Raw genomic sequence first — 20,050 nt, 5'->3', positions numbered from 1 at the left:
CTACCCTGAGATAGCTCAGTGAGATAACCATTGTTAACTATTTACATTTCATGCAAAAGCCATTATTTCAAAGACAATTCCACTATTGGAACAAATTGTTCTTTTTTAAAAAGTCTGAAAGAAGACAACTGAAATATTTAAACCTTCTCCTGCATCATTAATGCAGGAACATCTAAACCTGTAAGATTTTGTACAAGAAATAGAATGAAAACAGAACTCAGGAACATTAATTGCAACATTATAATATACAATTTCACAGACGAATAATGTTTTACAAGATATCTACAATACACAACAAAAATAAGACTACATAAGTAATTCTGTTCTTAAGAGCATTTCCTATCAAGAAAGTTATGCATAAAACCAGAAAAGAGATGCTTTCAGAATACTTGGGTCAACATTTCAAATGAGATTAACACAGATCTTCAAATGAGATTAGACATTTCAAATTTCTGAATTTTAAGGAATATGTAATATTAATTGTTACACCATAGTATATTCTGAAAATCAACATCAGCACGTGTCAAAGCACATCCTGATACTGCAATGCCTGGTCTCACACCCCTCCCAAACCTTACACTGCAGAGAGCATCATGATATTTATTTCCAGACTTTTTCATGACACTCACATCTGCAGTACTTGAGCACTTCACAAAGACAGTGATACAGCGTTCCTAGGAAGTCAAGTGGTCTGATCATTTCTACTTCTAAGAAATGACTAATATCCACAAATTTTGCTGTTTTTAAGAAACAGCTTTAACTTGTCCCTAGCAATTTTGAGAGTGCCACCCATGTCCCTTCCTGCCAGTGGGTAATTTCTGAGAGCACTTTGCAGTGTGCAGAACTGTCTTCTGAACGCATCTCTTTGACTGCCACTGTGTGGGAGGGTTAAAATGCCAAGTTTCCTTTTCTTTGGACATCTCAACCATTTGACTTACGTTTTCTGCATATGTCAGGGAGCATATGTTCTGAAAAATGCAAAAAATATTCTATTGGAAACAGAAGGATGAAATATTAGGTTTTATTTTACTGTATTTTACTTATAAGATCACTGAGGGTAACTGGTCTTTTGTTCTGACCACATCATATCCTGATGTAGCTGGCGGTGGTGATTCCTAAGCACAATCACCATTTGAGAAGAAAGAAACAGCCCATAATCCTGTTATTGACATTTATGTCTTAACACTTACAAATAAAGCAAAGGGAAAATTAAATTTGCTCAGATAATCTTAATTTCCAAACTTTAAAGTGCATTTTTTCAGATGTAGACTCTCAGAAGCCATAAACACTGGAGCCCCAGAAAGCCCCAGTCAGTCCAACACACGCAGCACTGCGTCACCACAAGTCATTGGCAAAGTTGGCAACCTTGGAGCCCCTCAGCCCTGACTTCTGCTCCTCAGAAACTGGGGAGGAACTGACGGTTGACTGCATTACAGGAATAATTTATCATCGTAATCCTTCAGCACATACGCTTTCTTTCACAGAAGAAGACACTATAAATAAGGATACCTTGTTATTTAAAAAATAAATAAATAAATCTTTCTTGTTGGATTTAGCTACTCCTCTCTTGACAAATAAACCACTGACAGTTTCTTGGGGTTTTTTTTTTATATGCAAACATCAGTGTCAGTTCACCTAATAGATTGTAAATAACATAACTATAATGAAGGCTGCTGTATTTTCAACTGAGATCAGTTTCATGACATTAGTGAAAACATTATCTGCTAAAGAGAAACAGAGAGAGAGACAAATCATATCCTTTTCTCTGCTGGGATTTCAAATACAAGTACAAATTCAAATACAAATTTTGCTATTGTTTTCTCAGACTGAAAGAGAGAGCACAGCTTTGGCTCAGGATCTTTGCTAAGAATTACCATCTCTTTGTTTGATGATCATTTAGTTCAGCTGATGTCTGGCTTTTGATCTGCATGTATTTCAAGGTGCATTTACGAGAGAAGGATATTAAATGATTTACTTAGTTCTTGCTTGAGGCTGAAAAATCCAATGATTTTTTCTAGCATGTTTGTTATATAAAATCATCACCAACAGCTATATTTGTAAGAAGCAGTAAAATAGTGATAAATGTGCTGTCAGTAACTTTTTATGAGATGTATGGAACCACTATGAAAACCATTTTAAATCTATTCAACAGGGAAAAAAATTTTGATGGCTCTTTCCAGAATCTTCAATTTTAAGTGGTTCAAGTGAATCAAATTGATTTATTTCACATCATTTAAAAACAAAGGATTTTAAAATCCCTATAATTTTCCCATGTTTGATTTCCAAATTTTCTTCATGATCAAAATAAGAAACATGAAACAGCAAAGACAGAACGTCAATTATTAAATTTCTGTCTCATAGAGACAAACGTGAAATTGTTTTTTGGATTTCTGTAAATATGTCAGTTCTGGAGTATGAATACATTCATTTGTGTACAATTCAAGATATGAAAAGCTTCAGTCTGCTGCTTTCCACTTTTCAGAATTCTGAACAAACTAAAAGTTGTTGAGCAAAATTAATTTTTCACCTAAATTCAGCAAATCTGCTTTTGTCCCTTTTCCTCAAGAATGGATCTTCATTAGTTCAATCTATATTTAATTAATCCTTTTCAGCTTACCAGGTAGGGATGAATATAGTAAAAATGCCATCAGCAAGTATTTTGCAGTACATACTACGTCACCATCAGTCCTTTGGAAAACACTACCAGTTAACTTTCAACAATGAAGTATTTAATGCAGAAAGATTTCCAGTATGACCGTCACATTCAATCAAGATCAATCTTGTCTTAAAACAACCTCATCAAATAGATCTGATGACAGGATGACCACTGCCAAAACATAAGATGCATTTTTTGCTACTGGACAAGACATCTGATAGTTCAGCTACCTATTGCAAGATAAACATTAAAAAATTAGATGTGAACGAAAATTTCATGTGAGAGCACAGAACTGTCGTGGAAAGCCTTCTACTTCTGAACAGACATGGCCTGCAGATTTGGCTGTGCGGTATTGCATATGCTGCGATGGCATTTGCAGGGCTGCATTACAGCAACTCCCCTGCCTTGGCACACCAGAATATGCTCCCTGGTCTCTCTCCACTTGGACTGGCACAGCATTTGACTCTTAGAAAGGGAGGGAAGGCTGCAGAGTGCCTACTACAGCACTTAGCATGCAATGTGGTGGGTTGATAAGCTAACACACTTCTTTTTTCCTGCCATAGACAGTCTTCCGTATGGCAGGAAAAAAAGAGTTGCAGCTCTGCTCCCTGATAACAACAGAACTTAGGCAATTAGGCTAGTGCTCACCTACCTAAGGAGAAGGAGAAACAACGGGAATCAAAGGTTTTGGATGGTCCTAGAAACTAAGGACCACCAGGCACTGCTCCATTTTCCATCCTGTTAGGAAGCAGTAGGTACTCACCAGTGCCTCGTCATTTGCCTGCAGCACAAACTCATTCCACACATAGGTTGTGTTTCTTCAACCTGCCTTTGCTAACATCAGTGCAGCAGACTATATATTTAAAAAGTGAAATATAAGCCACCCTGCTCCCACTTCTCCTCATCCAATGGAATCTTCTCCTCAAGGAGAGATGAAGAAAATGAAACATCACTTGACAGAGACTTGATGCATTATTTAGAGTTCCTTTAATAGTCAACAGTCCATATATGACCATATTTTTTATAAAAAGAGAGAGAAAAAGTAACCACTGCCTTCCTTGGGAGAGATTTTTGATAAAATGCCATGACAAAGTTAATACATTCACTTTTTGGAGAAATATCAATGAAGTTATTGCATCATTGCTGCCACAACACCAGCCTTATTTCAAAGACAAGCAGAAAAACAGATGCCCTGATATTTCAATCATTTTCCTTTGAAAGACTTTGTTTTTTCTGGACAAGTTAGTGTTTAAGGTGTGTAGGCTCAATATCTAAAATGCATTTAGGAAACTTATTTTGAGAAGCAATCATTAATTACCAGTCTTTAAATAATTTCTTAAAAGCCTTTAAATCACTTCTTTCCTTTTATTCTGTTCATTGTCAAGTAGCTCTATTTCCAAGAATTCATATCAAAGTAACAGATTTAATGCCACTGCTGTATTATTGAGTGCTTTCAGAATTGAAAGGACAGTGAATTGAAAGCAGTAGGTTTATAACGCAAGAATGAGGAGGTCTTAATGATAAGCACAGTCTCATTGTGTATCCACGTTAAGAGTGTCAAAGGTGTCTTGCAGACAGAAAAAGCTGTTAGCATGTTTTGTGACAAATGCAGTAGTGCAGCTTCAAAATCAAAGAATGAAAGAAATGTTGTTTGGAAGGGAACTCCAGAGGTCATCCACTCCAGCATCTGGCTCAAAGTAAGACTACTGCCAAAGCAAGGTCAAGTCAGCCATGGCTTCATACAGTCAAGCCCTGAAAATTTCCCAGGGTGGATAGTCCACAAATTCCCTGGTTGTTCCAGTGCTGCCATTACCCTTCTAACAAAGGAGCTTTTCCTAGTGTCCATCCCGAATTTCAGTGTTGGCAGCAGCAACGGACAGTGAACATCTTCCCAAGTATCACCCATAACTCACTCCCATATTCCTGAGGAATATCTTTTGAAAACACATGATTTTTCTCAATAATGGTCTCTATAGCCAAACTTATTTCTGGAAACGGTCTCTTGCCCATTCTAACTCTCAAGCTACACACGGGTATCCTTCAGGCAAGTACCAAACCAGTACCATACCACAGACCAATCTTTCGATTTAACTGAATTCAGGAGAGTTCCAGTGCCTAGAAACATTTCCCAGAACTGTTTTAATTCATCAGCAGGGTCTGTCTCTCCATGCTAATAATCCTTTCTTTGCTGCCTCCCCCAAAATGCAATCATTTGAATTGCCCTGCATGACTTTGTTGCAGCAGTTGATCCAGCTGTTACAGGGGCTCTTATCTTTCCTCACCCCAAAAAGTTAAAATAAGCAATTGCTACTTGTTCCTAAAAAGCCTCTTTCACCATCACATTCAAGTCCCTGCAGGAATCTGCTGCCCTCCTCTTCTGAACCCCTGCATGTGATTGCATGGTAATGTCTCACATAACCACCAGCCAAAAATGTGCTGATGACATCTCTCCAAGATAGCTCTTTTCCCACTGATGCAACCAAAGCCTACCTCAAGCGTTTCAGCAGCACCCCTGTATGACTGGCATTGGGTTAAAGAAAAGGTAGCATGAGCACAAGTAAGGCGAGAGCTAAGTGACAGGATTAGAAAGGAGGGCAGACCAGGATTCAGTGCTTCCCGCTTGCTTTGGTCCTGTTTCACGTCACATCAGCAGTGCTAAAAATATGCTGCTACTTGCAGCCTCCAAGTTTATTCCTTCCTCCTCGGTGATCACTTGCTGGAGTAATCCATGCCCCACACAGCTAGGCAGGAATGCCTCGACTCCAGGTACGCAAGAGGAAATACTGACCCTTTAGCTGGGGTGCTGTCTCAGCCATCTTCTTATACTCGCACAGCGAGATGCGATTGCCCCCATGCTAGGATCTTATCAGTTTCTTGCTGTAGCCGCTACAAAGCCTCAGTCCTGATCTTCAAAGCTCAGGGATAGTTGAAAGTGTTTCCCATGACCAACCCTTTTAGCTGAGGCTAGGAGGGACAAGATACAGCTGAGGCTGTAATGTGGGACAAGATAGCACAAAATGCCTTAAGTGTGACAACTCACCCAGCTGAACTCAGCTGCGTGGCAGAAGCTCCCAGAGGAGGTCACAAACAACCTCCAGAACAAGAAATAAAGTTTTCCTTTAAACAGGAATCATTTAAATGCATACACACATAAAACCTTCTCTGACTCTATAGTAAGTATGTGTGCTTATTTAGTTTCATATGCTATGCTGGAGATGAGCATACTGAATTATCAAACTGAGGAATGGATTCAGGCAGGCAATGTATTTTTGGGAGTTTCTTTTCTGGGTAGGTGTGTTCTTACAGGAGACAGAAAAGTCAAGGTATAAAGTAAACCTTTAGAAAGAGGTTTTAGAAAGTTAAGAAAAGGGATTTAAACAAAAAAATCTCATTTTACCTCTCACCTTTACCCTATCGTCTGAACCACGTAAATCAGCAGCCTGGCAGCCACCATAGGGGTGGCTGTTCTCATAGGGGAGGGAACAGGCAAAGAGGATGAGGCGTTTATATCCGGCAGTCCTCCGTATACGTGCCACTGGCTTATCTCCCAGAGCGTAACCTGCTGAAGCACCTAGACGTTCTGCACTCCAGGCTGTATCACTGTATTTCACCTCCTCTGAATCTCTGCCATCCTCGCCCGCAGTGATTATCACCTCCTCTCTCCAAAGAAAAAGGAAGATGCCCAGCTGAGCTCAGCGGTGCGGTTCTGTGACCTTACACCGCTGTCCCAGCTAGACGCGGACAAGCACGCAGACCCTGAGCCGTGCACGGACGCGAGATACCTGATGCACGAGGAGCCTACGGACCTGCCCCTCTCACAGGCTCCAAGGCAAGTTGCTTCCCTTGAGCAGCAAGCATGTCCCTCCCATCTCGACCTTGCCAGGCTCACTTCCCCCACGCACTGCAGTGAATCTGGAAGGGCATTTGCTTGTGGACACCAGGAGGAAAGGCTCACGGGCTGGTGTGTCACACAGGCATAAGCACGGCTCCTCTCCAATGCCACGGGCAGAAGCAGCTATTCTGTTGTTACTCAACCATAGAGATTTCTGCTGTCGCCAGAGATCTGTTGTCCGGGTGTTTGAATCCCTGTATCCGCACAAAGAAACACTTGCTCTTCCCTCAGCTCCTCTTCCTTCCCTGCTGCTTTGCACTAAGAGCTTTTACCGAGCCTCTGTGACCGGTTCTGCAGCCACCCCTGCTCACTTAGCTGCCCACCCTGAGCACTGCAGCCGCTATGGGGCAGCCGGCAGTACCTGCTCTCAGAGCCCAGTGCGTACCTGGAGGTAGCGTGACAGAGCACTGGCCGTGGGGTCCTGCTCCTGGCAAGGAAGGGACAGCCGGAGCCAAGAGGCCGTGCTGCCACCTCGGCCTCTCTGACAGCAGCCCTCACCAGCACAAGAGCGAGGGTGACCTGGTAGAAGAGGTCCCCATGGCAGGGGTGATTGTACCCGGTGCCTGCTGCCATGCCCCCTCCCACTAGCCTCCACCCAGCTCTCCTCCTCTTTTCTTCTGCTCTTCAAACAACCCTTCCTGTCCCATACTCACTTCTTGCCTGGTTTACACATAGTTAAACCTGCAAGCAGGGCCAGTCATCACGATATTAGTCACCATCCTCCACTCTCTTTGGGCTCCCGTAGGTGGCAAATTTCAGGAAACGGGCTGTCTTCTCCGAGGAGTCTTTACTTCCCACACTTCCCACGGAGAGGACCTGATCTAGACAGGACTCCTGTTGCTACCAGCGTACAAAGATTACTCGTTGTTTCACTTGGGTGGCCTTGACCCGAACTGCCTCACTCTGTATGAGCCGTATCTACACATTGTTTTTGAAAAGCAAATGCTAATTCTCTGAATGAAGTCCTGCAGCCCTTTCTTACGGAGTACATCCTCTCATCCAAAAACTAACCTTAATGCCATTTCAAGCAGTGCATGGCATTCTTTCTGATCCATATATTCGTTTGGTTTAATTTATTTTCTCTATATGACTGTTCTTTTCTTCATCGCTACTTAATGTAACAAGAAAGTAGAAAAAATCCTTATTATACAAACTAATGTACAAAGATCAAATGTTCCCTGTGAAAAATACCAATGTAAAAATTATTTTAAATGCAGTACTTCATGTACTGTATTTTCATGGGGAGAGAACAGATCAGATAAGAAACAGAGAAGTGTGAGATATAATTAAAATAATTTCAAATAACAGAAGCAATATGCATTAACGGAGGAGGACTTCAGAATGTAAACAGACTATTTTGAGCTGAGCCGTTGTTTCAACAGGGAAACTCTAGAATTACTCTGTCCTTCTGAGCTATGCTAAAATCAAAACTATGAAAAGGAAAATTGAGTCCATCTGCTTAGTCCAATCTATTTTTTAGTGAGTCATTCTATTTTCCCATGACAAAATGGGCCCTCCATTATCTTCCATTTCCACAGCTAGCTCCACACAAAGAATCTTTTCAGGATTCTGGCTGCCGAGGAGTCTTCCTCCAGGAAGCAAGAACAAGAATTCTTTAACAATAAATTTCACAAATATTAAGTGAAATAGCCTGAAGTGGTAGAGAATTTTATATTATTTATCTCATCCACAGTAAGCAGTGAATGTAAAGGTACAATACCACTTAATAAGACCGTCTGTGAGGTTGTCCCCTACGGAGGCTATACTTTGAGCATGAACCGGTCTCTATTTAATTGACACACTGCAATCAGAATATTTTCAGGATGATATAGACTTTGTTCTTTTGAAAATAGGTAGACATATTTATAACAAAGTATACAAAACCAAGATTTGTCTTACACACATAAATATATATAGGTCATAGAACTATGACGTAGAAACAACTGAGATGTAGTGGGATAGCTCACATGGCTATAGTGCTGCAATGGATGGACACAGGCTCTTCAGAAAGACAGACAGGGAAGATAAGGAGGAGAGGATCTCTCTTTGTGAAGCAACAGCTCGAATGTGGGGAGCTCTTGTACAGGTTGCACAACAGGGCTGGGTGAGGGCTCGTGGGTCAGGATCAGAGGAGGGGTCAGCGAGGGTGACATCACGGTGGGACTGGGCTACAGACAGCACCATTGGGGTGAGGAAGCGGGCAACCCTCCTCACAACAACTTCTTTAAACAACTCAGAGAAGTCTCTGGATCACAGACCCTGTTTTTTATGGGAGACTTTAGCTTCCCTGACACCTGCTGGAGAACAAAATGACAGGACGCAAGCAATCCAGAGGATTCCCGGGGGTGTCAAGGATAGCTTCTTGATACAGGCACTGGATGGGCCAACCAGTGTCATGCACAGCTGGATCTGTTATTCAGAAACGAGGAAGAAGTGGCTGGGGATGTGATACTCAGTGGCAGGCTTGGCTGTAGCAACTGTGAAATAGAGAAGCTGAAGATCTTGTGGGAGACTGAGGAAGGCAAGTACCAGAGCACAGACCCTGGGCTTTAGGAGAGTTGACTGCAGCTCATCCAGGAGCCGGTAATGGGATCCCATGGGAGGCAGCTTGGAAACACAAGGAGCTCGGGAAAGCCATCATGTCTGTGAAAACAACCTCTTACACATGCAAGACTGTCCATGCTGGTACTCAGGAAGACAAGCAGACTTATCAAGACACCAGCGTGGCTAAACAGGGAGTTTGTAACTGAGCTGCAGTGCAAAAAGGCAGCACAGGAGGTGGAAGCAGGTACAGATAAGGCTGGGGTGACTCAGTGATGTCTTTGCCTCAGCCTTCACCAACAAGGCCTCCCAGACCTCTGTGCTTATCAGCAGGGGTCAGGGAGGAGGAAAGCAACCAGCACTGGATGAGGATCAAGGCAGGGACAGCTTGAGTTAACTCAACCCATACCTGCTTGCGGGAAGGAGGTGGTTGGGAACAGCACTTGGATTTACCAAGGGGAAATCATACCTGACCAATGTGATCGCCTTCTATGATAAAGTGACTGGATTTGTGAATGAGGGGAGAGCAGTGGATGTCATTTACCCTGACTTGCCTCCAACACTGTCTCCCACAATATTCTCATATCCATGCTAGGACGTGACAGCCTGGGTGGTGGACAAGTAGGTGGCTAAAAAGCTGGTTGGACGATCGGGCTCAGACATTCACGGTTAATGCTTTGTACTCTTCTCAGAGGACAGTAACAAATGAAGTGCTGCAGGGCTTTATCCTGAGACTTGTCCTGTTTAACATCTTCATCAATGACCCCGAGGAGGTGATGCAGGGCACTCACCAGGTTCGCAGGTAACGAACTGGGGGGGAAGAGTGCTGCCTGAGGGCAGGGCTGCCATTCAGAGGGGCCATGGCAGGCTGAAGGCATGTGCCAACAGGAGCATTATGGACCTGGGAAGGGAGGTCCCGTGTCAGCAATCCAGGCTGGGGCCTGGCTGCCTGGGGAACAGCTCTGGTGAGGAGACCTTGGGGGTCCTGGTGTGCAGCGAGTTGAGACAGAGCCAGCAGTGGGCCCTGGCAGCCGGGATGGCCATCAGCATCTGGGCTGTGCTAACAGAAGCACAACCAGTAGAGTAAGGGAAGGAATTGTCCTCCTCTACTCAGCACTCACTAGGTTACATTTAGAATAGGGCATCCAGTTTTGGGCCCTCCAATAGACAACTTCGAAAGATTGAAGCAAGTTCAGTGGAGACCACCAAGATGGTCAGGGCTGGAGCACTTGCTCTGTGAGGAGAGGCTGAGGGAGCTGGGCTTGTTCAGCCTGGAGATGAGAAGGCTCCAGGGGGACCTAACAGCAGCCCCAGTCCCTGTGGAAGGTTATCAAGGAGTTGGAGCCAGGACTTTTTACAGCAATGCATGGCAGGAGGAAAGAGAAATGGACAAAAATTGAAATAAGAGAGATTCTGACTTGATAAGAGGAGAAACCTTTTTCCCTGTGAGGACAGCCCAGCAGTGGAGGAGGTTGCCCAGAGGTTGTGCAGTCTCCATCTTTGGAGGTTTTCAAGAGCTGACTGGATAAAGCCCTGAGAAGCCTGGTCTGACGCCATAGTCACTTTAAGCAGGAGGTTGGGCTAGAGACCTCCTGAGCTCCCTCTGCACCCGAGTTATCCTATGCTCCTATGAAATCTACATTTAAAAAAAAAAGTATCATCCAGTTATACATGTATAAAGTATCATCCAGTTTATAGGATATAATATTGAAAATGGACACCTTATGGCGCCTATAATATGAAACAGTTTATGTATTTGCTAGACTGAAGTTAAATATGTGAACAGACATCAACAACAGCATGTACAAATAGTATCTGCACCACAGATACACAGCCACTGCTCCCATGCAGTGTTTGAATATTGACCTGACCTGCATGTAACAAAGAGAAAAGGGCAGAATCAATAAAAGCCCAGGAGGTACAAAACCAGGGAAAAAATGTGGGGGCAAAGTGAAATCCATCTAGCAATCAGAAAGAAAGGCATTAAGGCTAAACAGGCAAAGAGAGAGAGGGGTGGGACGGAGAGGAGGTTAGGGCTTGGACGGAAGGGGATAGGGAAGGGGGTGGGAGGACTGGCATGGGGCCAGAGCATTCCTCCGCTGTCAGCAGAGCGACGTGAAACCCGCCGAGCCAGGGCCTCCTCCGTCCCCCTTGCTGAGCACCCGCAGGGATGTGACCTGCCGCTGCTAACAGGGACTCTCGCAGCTCGATGTGTTAGGAGGATTCAGCTTTGAAACTACTGAACAGCGGGGACCTCTCATAGGTGTTAGCGTGGCTCCCATCAGTGGGGTCCCTGGTTGCTCCAGTTTGCCATTCTTAAAATTAGTAAATGATGCACCCAGAGAAAGTCATCTGAAGATCATTAGGGTTCCAAATGAAGCGCTCTGCATTTTGGAAAAGCCTCACTTAAAGTTGCCTGCTCAATTCTCTCAATCGCAATTAGATAATCATACTGTCAGATTACATTGCTATATATTTTCTCCACGCATGAGCTAGAACAAAATTTCAAAGGTTTCCTTTGAAAGCTTTCCTGAAGCTTTTGTAGATTTTACAATTGGTTTTAATTTTGAAGAGTTTTCCTTACATTTTATATATCAACCACAAATTCAAAATGAGGTCATTGTCTAAAGTATTAATTCATTAATGAGAAAATGAACAAGTAAAACATTAGATAATATTCATATTATACCTTCATGCTGAAGCTTTAGCAATGCTCTTTCAGATATTACTCTTTAGATAAATACTTCTTTTCGTAAAAAATGAAAAGGTACCTTAAGGCCAGGTCATGACTCTGTTTCAGCACTTCCCGTGTTTCCTACCCAATGCACCTTGCCTCGGCGAAGTTGTATTTAAAACTATTAACTAACACACAAGCTTGCCAAGCCTCACTTAACTGAGGCTAGCTGAGGCAAACGTTGTGATTAAACAAGAGTAAACGCTGCCCCACCATGAAACCAAACCAACGCAACACCACCGCTATTTAAGATAAGTGCTAAAAAATTCAGCGCTAATTTTTTTCTTAACAAAAGTGACAGCCACCTTTCTTCACAGCTTTGCAAAGCCAAGAATAAACTGCCCTTTTTGTGATATCAAGAAAATAACCTTGTTAATGCAAGGCAAATTATAAATTGCAATTCAAGCTTACGCTAATTAGGAATAAGCTGTGTTTTGACTTTTTTCACTTTCTCTTAATAATTTGTTTTGGTCACACCTCTTTTCAGTAAGCTCCAGACACACCCCAGTCACAGGCAAACAATTTCTTCTGCCATTTACTGATCTAAAGTTATGTACAATACTGTGCAAAGACATGAAATAGTGCCTCAAGAAAAATCCAAGAAAACCACAGACTATGAGCTATCAGTCTGGGTTACGATAACAAATCAACGTTGAACTAGATTTCAGCTTTTGCACTTCACATGCACACAAAATGCATTCACAGATTTCTGTGACTTCCACAGAAATGTACCATCATAATTAATTTAACACACATGAATGAAGTTTTAATCTTCAAGGTCAGTGGTTAAAGGAAGCCAGGAAATACTCTATAAAGTACAACAGATGATTTGCCTTTCCTTCTTATCATTAAATTAAAAAAAAAAAAAAAAAAAAAAAAATCAACATTTCCCAACATATCTTACCGTTTGCTTTTCCTCTAAAGCTTCTCTTTCTGAGACTTTTCTTTCATGCTTTCCTAACTCCATTTCCCAGGGGAAAAAAAACACCCTAATATCCTGAGCAGAAGTGATTTAACCTGACTACATGTTAGATATCCCTGTACTTTTGGAGTTGGGAGGGAGAAGTATCAGGCAGCACTGTGGTAATTTCTGGTCAGTGCATGTTTCCATTTATAGCTGTTGAAAATCCACAAATAGAAGCGTGGAGAGAGGGCAGGCAGCTGCCTCTGATAACAATAAACGTTGGTTTGGCTTCACAGCAAATTGTTCAGGAGGGATTTTGGTTACCAGCCCCATTCACTCCCCCCTCATACTGAAAAAGTCCATGAAAATGAATAGCTATGTCCCAGTAGCACCACTCGTGTTCACGGAGATTATTAAGCAAGTAAAACAACAAACATGGTTAGCTGGCACCAGGTATTGTTATGTAGAGACAGAAAGCGTACAGAACAATATTTTAAAATAGTGCCTTAGCATGAGTATTGATCTTTCCCTGTTGAGTGTTTGGGACTGAGCTATCCTAATACACGTTCATGCAGGGTGTACTCTCCTTTTCTAATATCAGGACATGACATATTCTTGGATTTTTGAAATCCAAAACTTTCAGCAGGCACTATGAGCAACCCTAAATACAAGAAGTGACCAGCAAACATCTAAAATGGAGCTAATACTCATACAGACGGTGGTTGAGGAGTCTGTTAGTTGACTGTAGAAGAATAAACTGGCTCTGGTTCACAACGATAAAGTCAGGAGGCCAATATTAGAAACTGCAGCGCGGGGGGAACCTCTCGGCAGCTCTGCTGCAGATGCCAAGGTTTATAACACACCCTCCGGTTGCCACATCAACTGGGCTCACGTTGTCTCGGAGGCGATTCACACGCAAGGCTGGTTCTGCATGTACCAACAAGGGAAGAGGAAGCGCAACGACAGAATCATGACGAAAAATGTTGCTACGAGAATATGCTCTCTGGTCAATCCAGCTGGAATCCCAATTGGGTTCATTAAGAAAAGCATAGCCCTTTGTAAAGCTGGCAGTTTAAGCGTCTCACTAAATCCCCAGTAAAGAAAACACACATCCCTTCCCTCTCTTCCTCTCAACATATTGGTAAAAGAAGACTCTTCTAAAATAGACAGATAGACAGATAGATAGATAACTATAAAAACCTTTTTAATCTATCATTTTTCAATTGCCTTTGTGGAAATGACAGCCACAACTAGGCACGCTCCTTTCTACTCTGCTTGTTTCTTGATAGATGCTATACTCATGTGATCTTTAGAGCCTCGGATAGGAAGAAAAGGTAGTCAAAGAAGTCGTCGCACAACAATCTATACAGTTTACATATGAAAACTTGACATAAAAAAAAAAGTTAGAGTGTTCCTGTTCTCAAACATTCTTCAGAACAAAGAAAAAGCTACTCCAGTGACAATTATATTTCTGTAGTCTCTCTTTTACCTACTTTTTCAGAAGTGTAAGGCAGCCAGCAGACGAGTGAGTGCAGCAAGGCAAACACAAAGAACCAGTCACATCTACAGGGGCTGCCGTAGTAGAGGGAATAAATATGAGCTTGATGTCACAAGAGTAAAAATACACCTCGCTGCATCTCCTGGAAATGCTGGGGAAAAAAGGAACAAGAGTAAGCGACATAATACCCAGAGGAAAGCTGTAGCTCTTCCCTGCTTTTCGGCAGCAAGGCAAACAGTATTAAGAAAGAAGTTTGTATCTCCAGAATCTTTTCAGTGAGGCTGAAACTTATCCTTGTGGCGAGGGACTCGCATAATGCCTTTGTACCACTTAACGTCCTCAAAGGAGGTCTTCAGTGGGATTCAAACAGCAGCTTACATTACACTGCTGCTTACATTACCGACCGTTCCTGCGGCACGGATGAAAAACCTGAAGCGCCTCCGCTCCCGTTAACCTGTCTGCTTGCAACAGCTTTAAATCACGGGCGAGGGCCAGAGCATCCCAGGTGGGCACGTTCAGCTGTGCGTGCTCGGTGCGCTCCCCAGCCCTGGGACGCCCTCCCCGGGACGCCCGGGACGCCCTCCCCTCCCCGGGACGCCCCGGCTGGCAGCAGGCTCCCCAGCGGCAGCTCCCAGGGGGGTCGCGCCTTCCTCGTGCTGGGGAATGGCTACCCGCGTCGGTAAAACAGCAGGCGGTCAGTGGTGCAACGAACCAGCAAGGGGGGACTCAAGACATATATAAGCCCATACGGGTTAACACCAGCATTGGCAGATTTTATCTGGAGTTTTTGCTGCGTGTAACTTAGCACTCATACTAACTACCCTAAAACTTAATCTCCAGTCACTTTCATACCGTTTCCAGTCTTAAACTGTTTTCATGTGCCAGCTCACCCGTGTGAATGTCAACGGTAATCGCTACAGAAAGACCCGAAGAAGTGACTATGAATTGACTTTACTCATAATAATTCCAACATAAGATGCTGATGAGAGTATGCAGTTTTACAAGTGGGTTTTCCATCAACATTTTTGCAAAGATGTCTAATAGCACTCACAAGAAAAAAATTAACACCTTCCCCTTTCACTGTGTGGCTGCTATAGGCTGAACACTGGATTCCACAAAAAGAAAGAAAAAAAAAAAGTGAAAATTAAAATACTAGGATAGGGAAAAACCTAATTGCTCTATTTCTTGTGAATGGAAATTCGTATTCCAGATGCATCATGCTGCTGACTGTCCAAGTGCTAGGGAGTTGGAGCAGATGGCACTGGAGATGGCAAAGAGAGCAAAAAGCTAAGAATGCAATAGAATATGACACCAAACATCATGCCATTGCATTGAAACCAGGGAGCACAAGAAACATCGGATGCAGGGCTCGTCCGTAGCCCAGATGCTAATATGTAAGGACCCTGGAGATAGTGTAGAAAGGCTGACATCGCCCTGTTATCTACCACACCTTGCTCAGCATGACATTTCAACACTAAACCTGATGAACAACCATGATCCTAACCACATGAGAATTTGGTTTTATATAATTATGGGAGTACATTTCTTACTCCTACATAGAAATAATGGTTATTTTACTCCAAGGACTTTCTAAAACACTGTTAGTAACTGTATATTTCCTGTTTCACTTTGCAAGGGAAAACATAGTAAACAGGTGCTAAGTAAAAAGCGTGTTGTAGACATTGCCTAAATTACTGTGCTATTTTCAATTACTTCTTTGTATTGCAGTCACTGGTCTCTTGACACCTGTTTTTCTTCTCAGGGCAGAACCTAACAAGAGACCAAGAGATGAAGCCGATGGGGGGGGAGGGTTGTATTTTTTTTTTTTTTTTTTGTAAGAAGCAAGCGCTGAATATCTAAAATAGTAGTATTGTGTAAATAAACCATTTAAGCAGATGTATTTTCTGTGCTCACTTGATCTGCTGTTTTTGGAGAAGGAAGCAAGCGACTATGACAAATTTTGTGTGTCACTCTCAGCTGTGCTTTCGCTCCTGTGGCTACTGCAATTTTTTTACTTTGTACATTTTCATTTTCAGCCTGACACGGCTGTAGCCCAGGGCTGCCAGCCAGTGACTGTATCACACACAATAGATCTGCACAGCTTCTTTCTTAAGCTGGGAGCTTTTATTTGCTCAGTATCAAACCCACCATAAGCATTCAACAGTCAGAAGTATTACTTCTGACCCTGATGTACCCGATCATATTATACTCAGCTGAAAGCCGCCTACTTAAGTCACATATACCAGTTAAAAAAAACCTAAGACTAATACAGAAATCACATCCACAGTGATTTTGAGAGGTCTGATTTGGAGAGACAGTTTCTGTCACACGCTTAAAACAAGTCAAAAAGTTGAAAGAAAAAAAAAAAAAACCCACACACAAAACTCCGTAGGCTCCCTCAATACTTGTAGCCACAAGTTAAGCTCTCCAGGTTATTTCTGGTGCCCACCCTTCTCTCAGCCCCAGCACGCCAGGCCAGCGCGTACCCCTACGTTACTCCAGCACGTCCACCCAAGGTCACACGCACACGCCTGGAGACGCCAGGACCTCAGCAGCGTTTCTAGCTGGTATCCCATGGCACGAGATACCTCGCAGAAACGAAAAGCACACTGGAGCCTCCGGGGCCGTATGCGGAGCAGGCTTACCTTCCAAGCCCAGGGAGCCGAGGGCGGGAAGCTGATCCTTAGGAGAGGTGGGTCCACATGCCTGCCGCGGCAGCCGGCAGCTGCTGCTGTCGCTCCCGGGTCCGCCCCGCCGGCTCGGCAAACGCCCAGGGAGCAGGAGGTAGCAGGCGTGGAAGAAGAGGGAACCATCACAGGCACCGCAACCCTCTGCTCTGCGTGTGAGGAAGCAGAGCCCTACGTGTCGTGGGCGGGAAGCAGGAGACTCCTTGACAAATTTGCTCCAAAGGGGCAAGTTTGAATACGTTTGAGGGGAAAAACAAGGAAGGTTATTTCAACATTACAGTAAATTGGTTCTGAGAGCTCGGAGCCTTCTCTGATATGGCAGTCCACGGAAGCTGTAAGCGCTTTCTTCTCTTCAGGGGTCTTTCAAGTCAATTGTGTTAAAGCGGACTATCCTTGTGCTGGCAAGGTCCTACATCTGCTGCCCTCCAGGAGCACAGACAGCAGTGGAACAACCGACCTCTTTTCTGTTGGATATCCATTGTTTCAGCTATATACACATGATGTCCCTGAATATTACTACTATATCCCAGTAAACCAAACTATTCCAGGCTGTAAAATATATTTCAGTAGATGCATCACAAAAAAAACTTCCCTCCCATACGCAGTGGTACCATTTGCCTTGCCTTCCTCCACAAGGATGGACGTGGCAACGATGAGACGCGGCTAACGAAATACATTAGGAAAGCATTAAATACCTTCTTAGCTATCTTTTAACTGATGTGGCAGCTGGGAACAAGGAGAAGCCAGTTCCCCACGGAAAACGAGCGGCTGCTCCATCGTCAGGCAGCGGGCCGCTTCCAGGCACCTCCCAGGCCAGCAGGGAGCGAGCGCGCAGGATCCGAGCACAACGCACCAACTCCCGTCGCGCCTCTTCCGCCTTCTGTCGCTGCCCGCTCTTATCAAACACCAAACCTCAAAAGAGACATTACTCAGTGATAAGTACACCAGCATCTGACCTCCGCCCCCGCCCCTCTTTTGCAGAACAAAAGCGAAACATAACCACCTGCCCCAGCATTTTTTTGCGCAAGCGAAGCCTGAATAAATGTGTAGCAGAGGCTTTCATTGATATATTTTGTAAGAGTTGCATGAAACTATTTGGGTTCATTTGTCAACGTGTGTTCATTTTTTTCCATAGAGTGTTACCACCGTAAGTTTATACCCACAGCAAAATACACTGCAATGTGAAATTTGCCTTGAAAACAAATTCAGTTGAAAAGGACAGATAAAGATCCAAGTGTTTAAAAGTCATTTGAATGCTGACATATTTGGTTACGAGCACGTAATTTTGATAGCAAACGTGTTGACTTCCAAGACCTAATGAAGAATCTAAAACACGCAGCAGTGCATGAGGAGGAAAAAGAATGAAAATACAGAGTTCCCAACAGAACTCCTACTTTATTTCACTAACTCTCAACTACAACTTATTCTGCAGCCCAGGGCTGGTTTATAACAGCAGAATGAGTTTACTTTTTCTGCAGTCTAGTAAGACATAATAAAGCAATAATAAGCCATACTTTACTAGCTGGATTGCCAAAGCATTTATGGGTCCTGAGCTTGATGATATTTTTGCAGTATGCATTGATTAAACATTAAGTCATGGTGCAAGAACCCTGTTTATTTTTGAGGAAGAAAAGGGAGAGGAAGCAAATATTTTTAAAATATAATTTCATTTATCGACATCATTTAAGCTAATTCAAATTGTAATGTTTATGCACATAATACAGTCTTTATTATTAAAGCCATAGCAGATTGTAATGTTCATTTTGCAAATGAATGAAAATTAGTTTAATATTCCTATTGCTGATAAATTATCTTCAATTGAAACGTTGATCTACAAGATAATGAAAAAGCCACAGTGGATGCAGTTGAGAGTCAAGAGAAATCTTGATATCATAGTGTTACTGCAAACCTATTTTTTCAAAATAAAATATCTCTTATCAGTAGGAGATACTGTTCTAACTCTGTGACAGCCATACTCTCCTGGGAACTTCCTAATTCCTGAAAAGCCAGCTACCAGCGTTCGTTCAGGTCATATATGAATGATCACCTGAGAAATCTTACAGAATGTGAATAAAAGATGAAGATTTACCAGGTCACTGAGTTGTGCTATATTATATTTACAGGAAAATAAACTGTATACACGTCATAAAACCCATCAATGCACATTTTATGCACATGAAAAAAGAGTCGTGACATCCCAGTCTAGCAGGGCCAGACCCCACCTCTGAGTTAAGGCAGCACTCTGGAACCCAAATAAAGATCAATCCCAAAAGGTTCTTCTTAAGCACCTCAAAACGCATTAGAAACCTGAATAGCAGTGAAGAGAATTAAAGGGTTGAATACTGTTGTACAAGAACATTTGCTCTTAAATGCTTACCTCATATATATATATAGGTATACATGAAATACTGGCATATCGCAGTAAGGCAAATTTAAGGTGTTCTGCTTATATACAAGTCAGGAGAAGAAATAAAAGTGTCTCAGACAGTTCCACAAACATAAGAAATTGCTTCTCAGTTCACTCTCAGGTGCACAGTTGCATAAGATGCCTCCTGCATTTAGATCTAATAAAATGTAACTTGCAGGTCCTGTTCAAATCTGATATATGTTTGCATTACTGATACACCTGGAGAAACTATTCTTTATTACACTAGAATGAGATACAGAATTCCAATGGAAATAACATTTCTCTGCAGGGAAAAAAAATCCAGCACTATTTAAAAGACAGAAAAGGATTTTTTATTCTCATAGAAAACAACATTAAAAGGGACAATTCAAAGGAGCCTGGGGGTAGACAAAAGGGTGAGCTATATAGACAAAATATGGACACAAGATTTAAAAAAAACCCCAAACTATACAATTGTTTTCAGTGTGTTTCCAAATGGGTGAAGTACCTTCTGAATAAAAATCACCTGCTCTTTTCACCATTGCATTTAGGTGCTGTAGGACACCCTTACAAGTGACTATTGAAACACGTGGTGACATTCACATAACCTCACCCAGCACGTTTTGTTTCAAGTGCACGAGTTCTGGCTGAAGGAAAGTTCAAGGCAAAGAAATACAAACACAGGTTCTGCTCCCCCAGCTCAAATCCATCCTCCGTGTAATGGTTTTCCCTACAAATAAGGCATAGCGGTT

The 20,050-nt window shown here is 42.8% G+C and overlaps 1 protein-coding gene across 4 annotated transcripts in view; it reads right to left on the bottom strand.

Moving 5' to 3' along the window:
- MLIP (muscular LMNA interacting protein) overlaps positions 1 to 12,888 on the bottom strand; it is a 119,263-nt gene extending 106,375 nt beyond the window's left edge. For all 4 annotated transcript variants that reach the window (XM_075497283.1, XM_075497284.1, XM_075497285.1 and 1 more), the window contains exon 1: positions 12,728 to 12,888. In XM_075497283.1, coding sequence (XP_075353398.1) covers positions 12,728 to 12,790 — 63 coding nt within the window. In that variant the 5' untranslated portion in view covers positions 12,791 to 12,888. The remainder of the gene's footprint in view (positions 1 to 12,727) is intronic.
- Positions 12,889 to 20,050: the final 7,162 nt, after the last annotated feature.

Source organism: Mycteria americana, chromosome 3, assembly GCF_035582795.1.
Source record: "Mycteria americana isolate JAX WOST 10 ecotype Jacksonville Zoo and Gardens chromosome 3, USCA_MyAme_1.0, whole genome shotgun sequence".
Taxonomy (NCBI): Eukaryota; Metazoa; Chordata; class Aves; order Ciconiiformes; family Ciconiidae; genus Mycteria; species Mycteria americana.
This window is presented reverse-complemented; position numbering and strand designations above follow the sequence as displayed.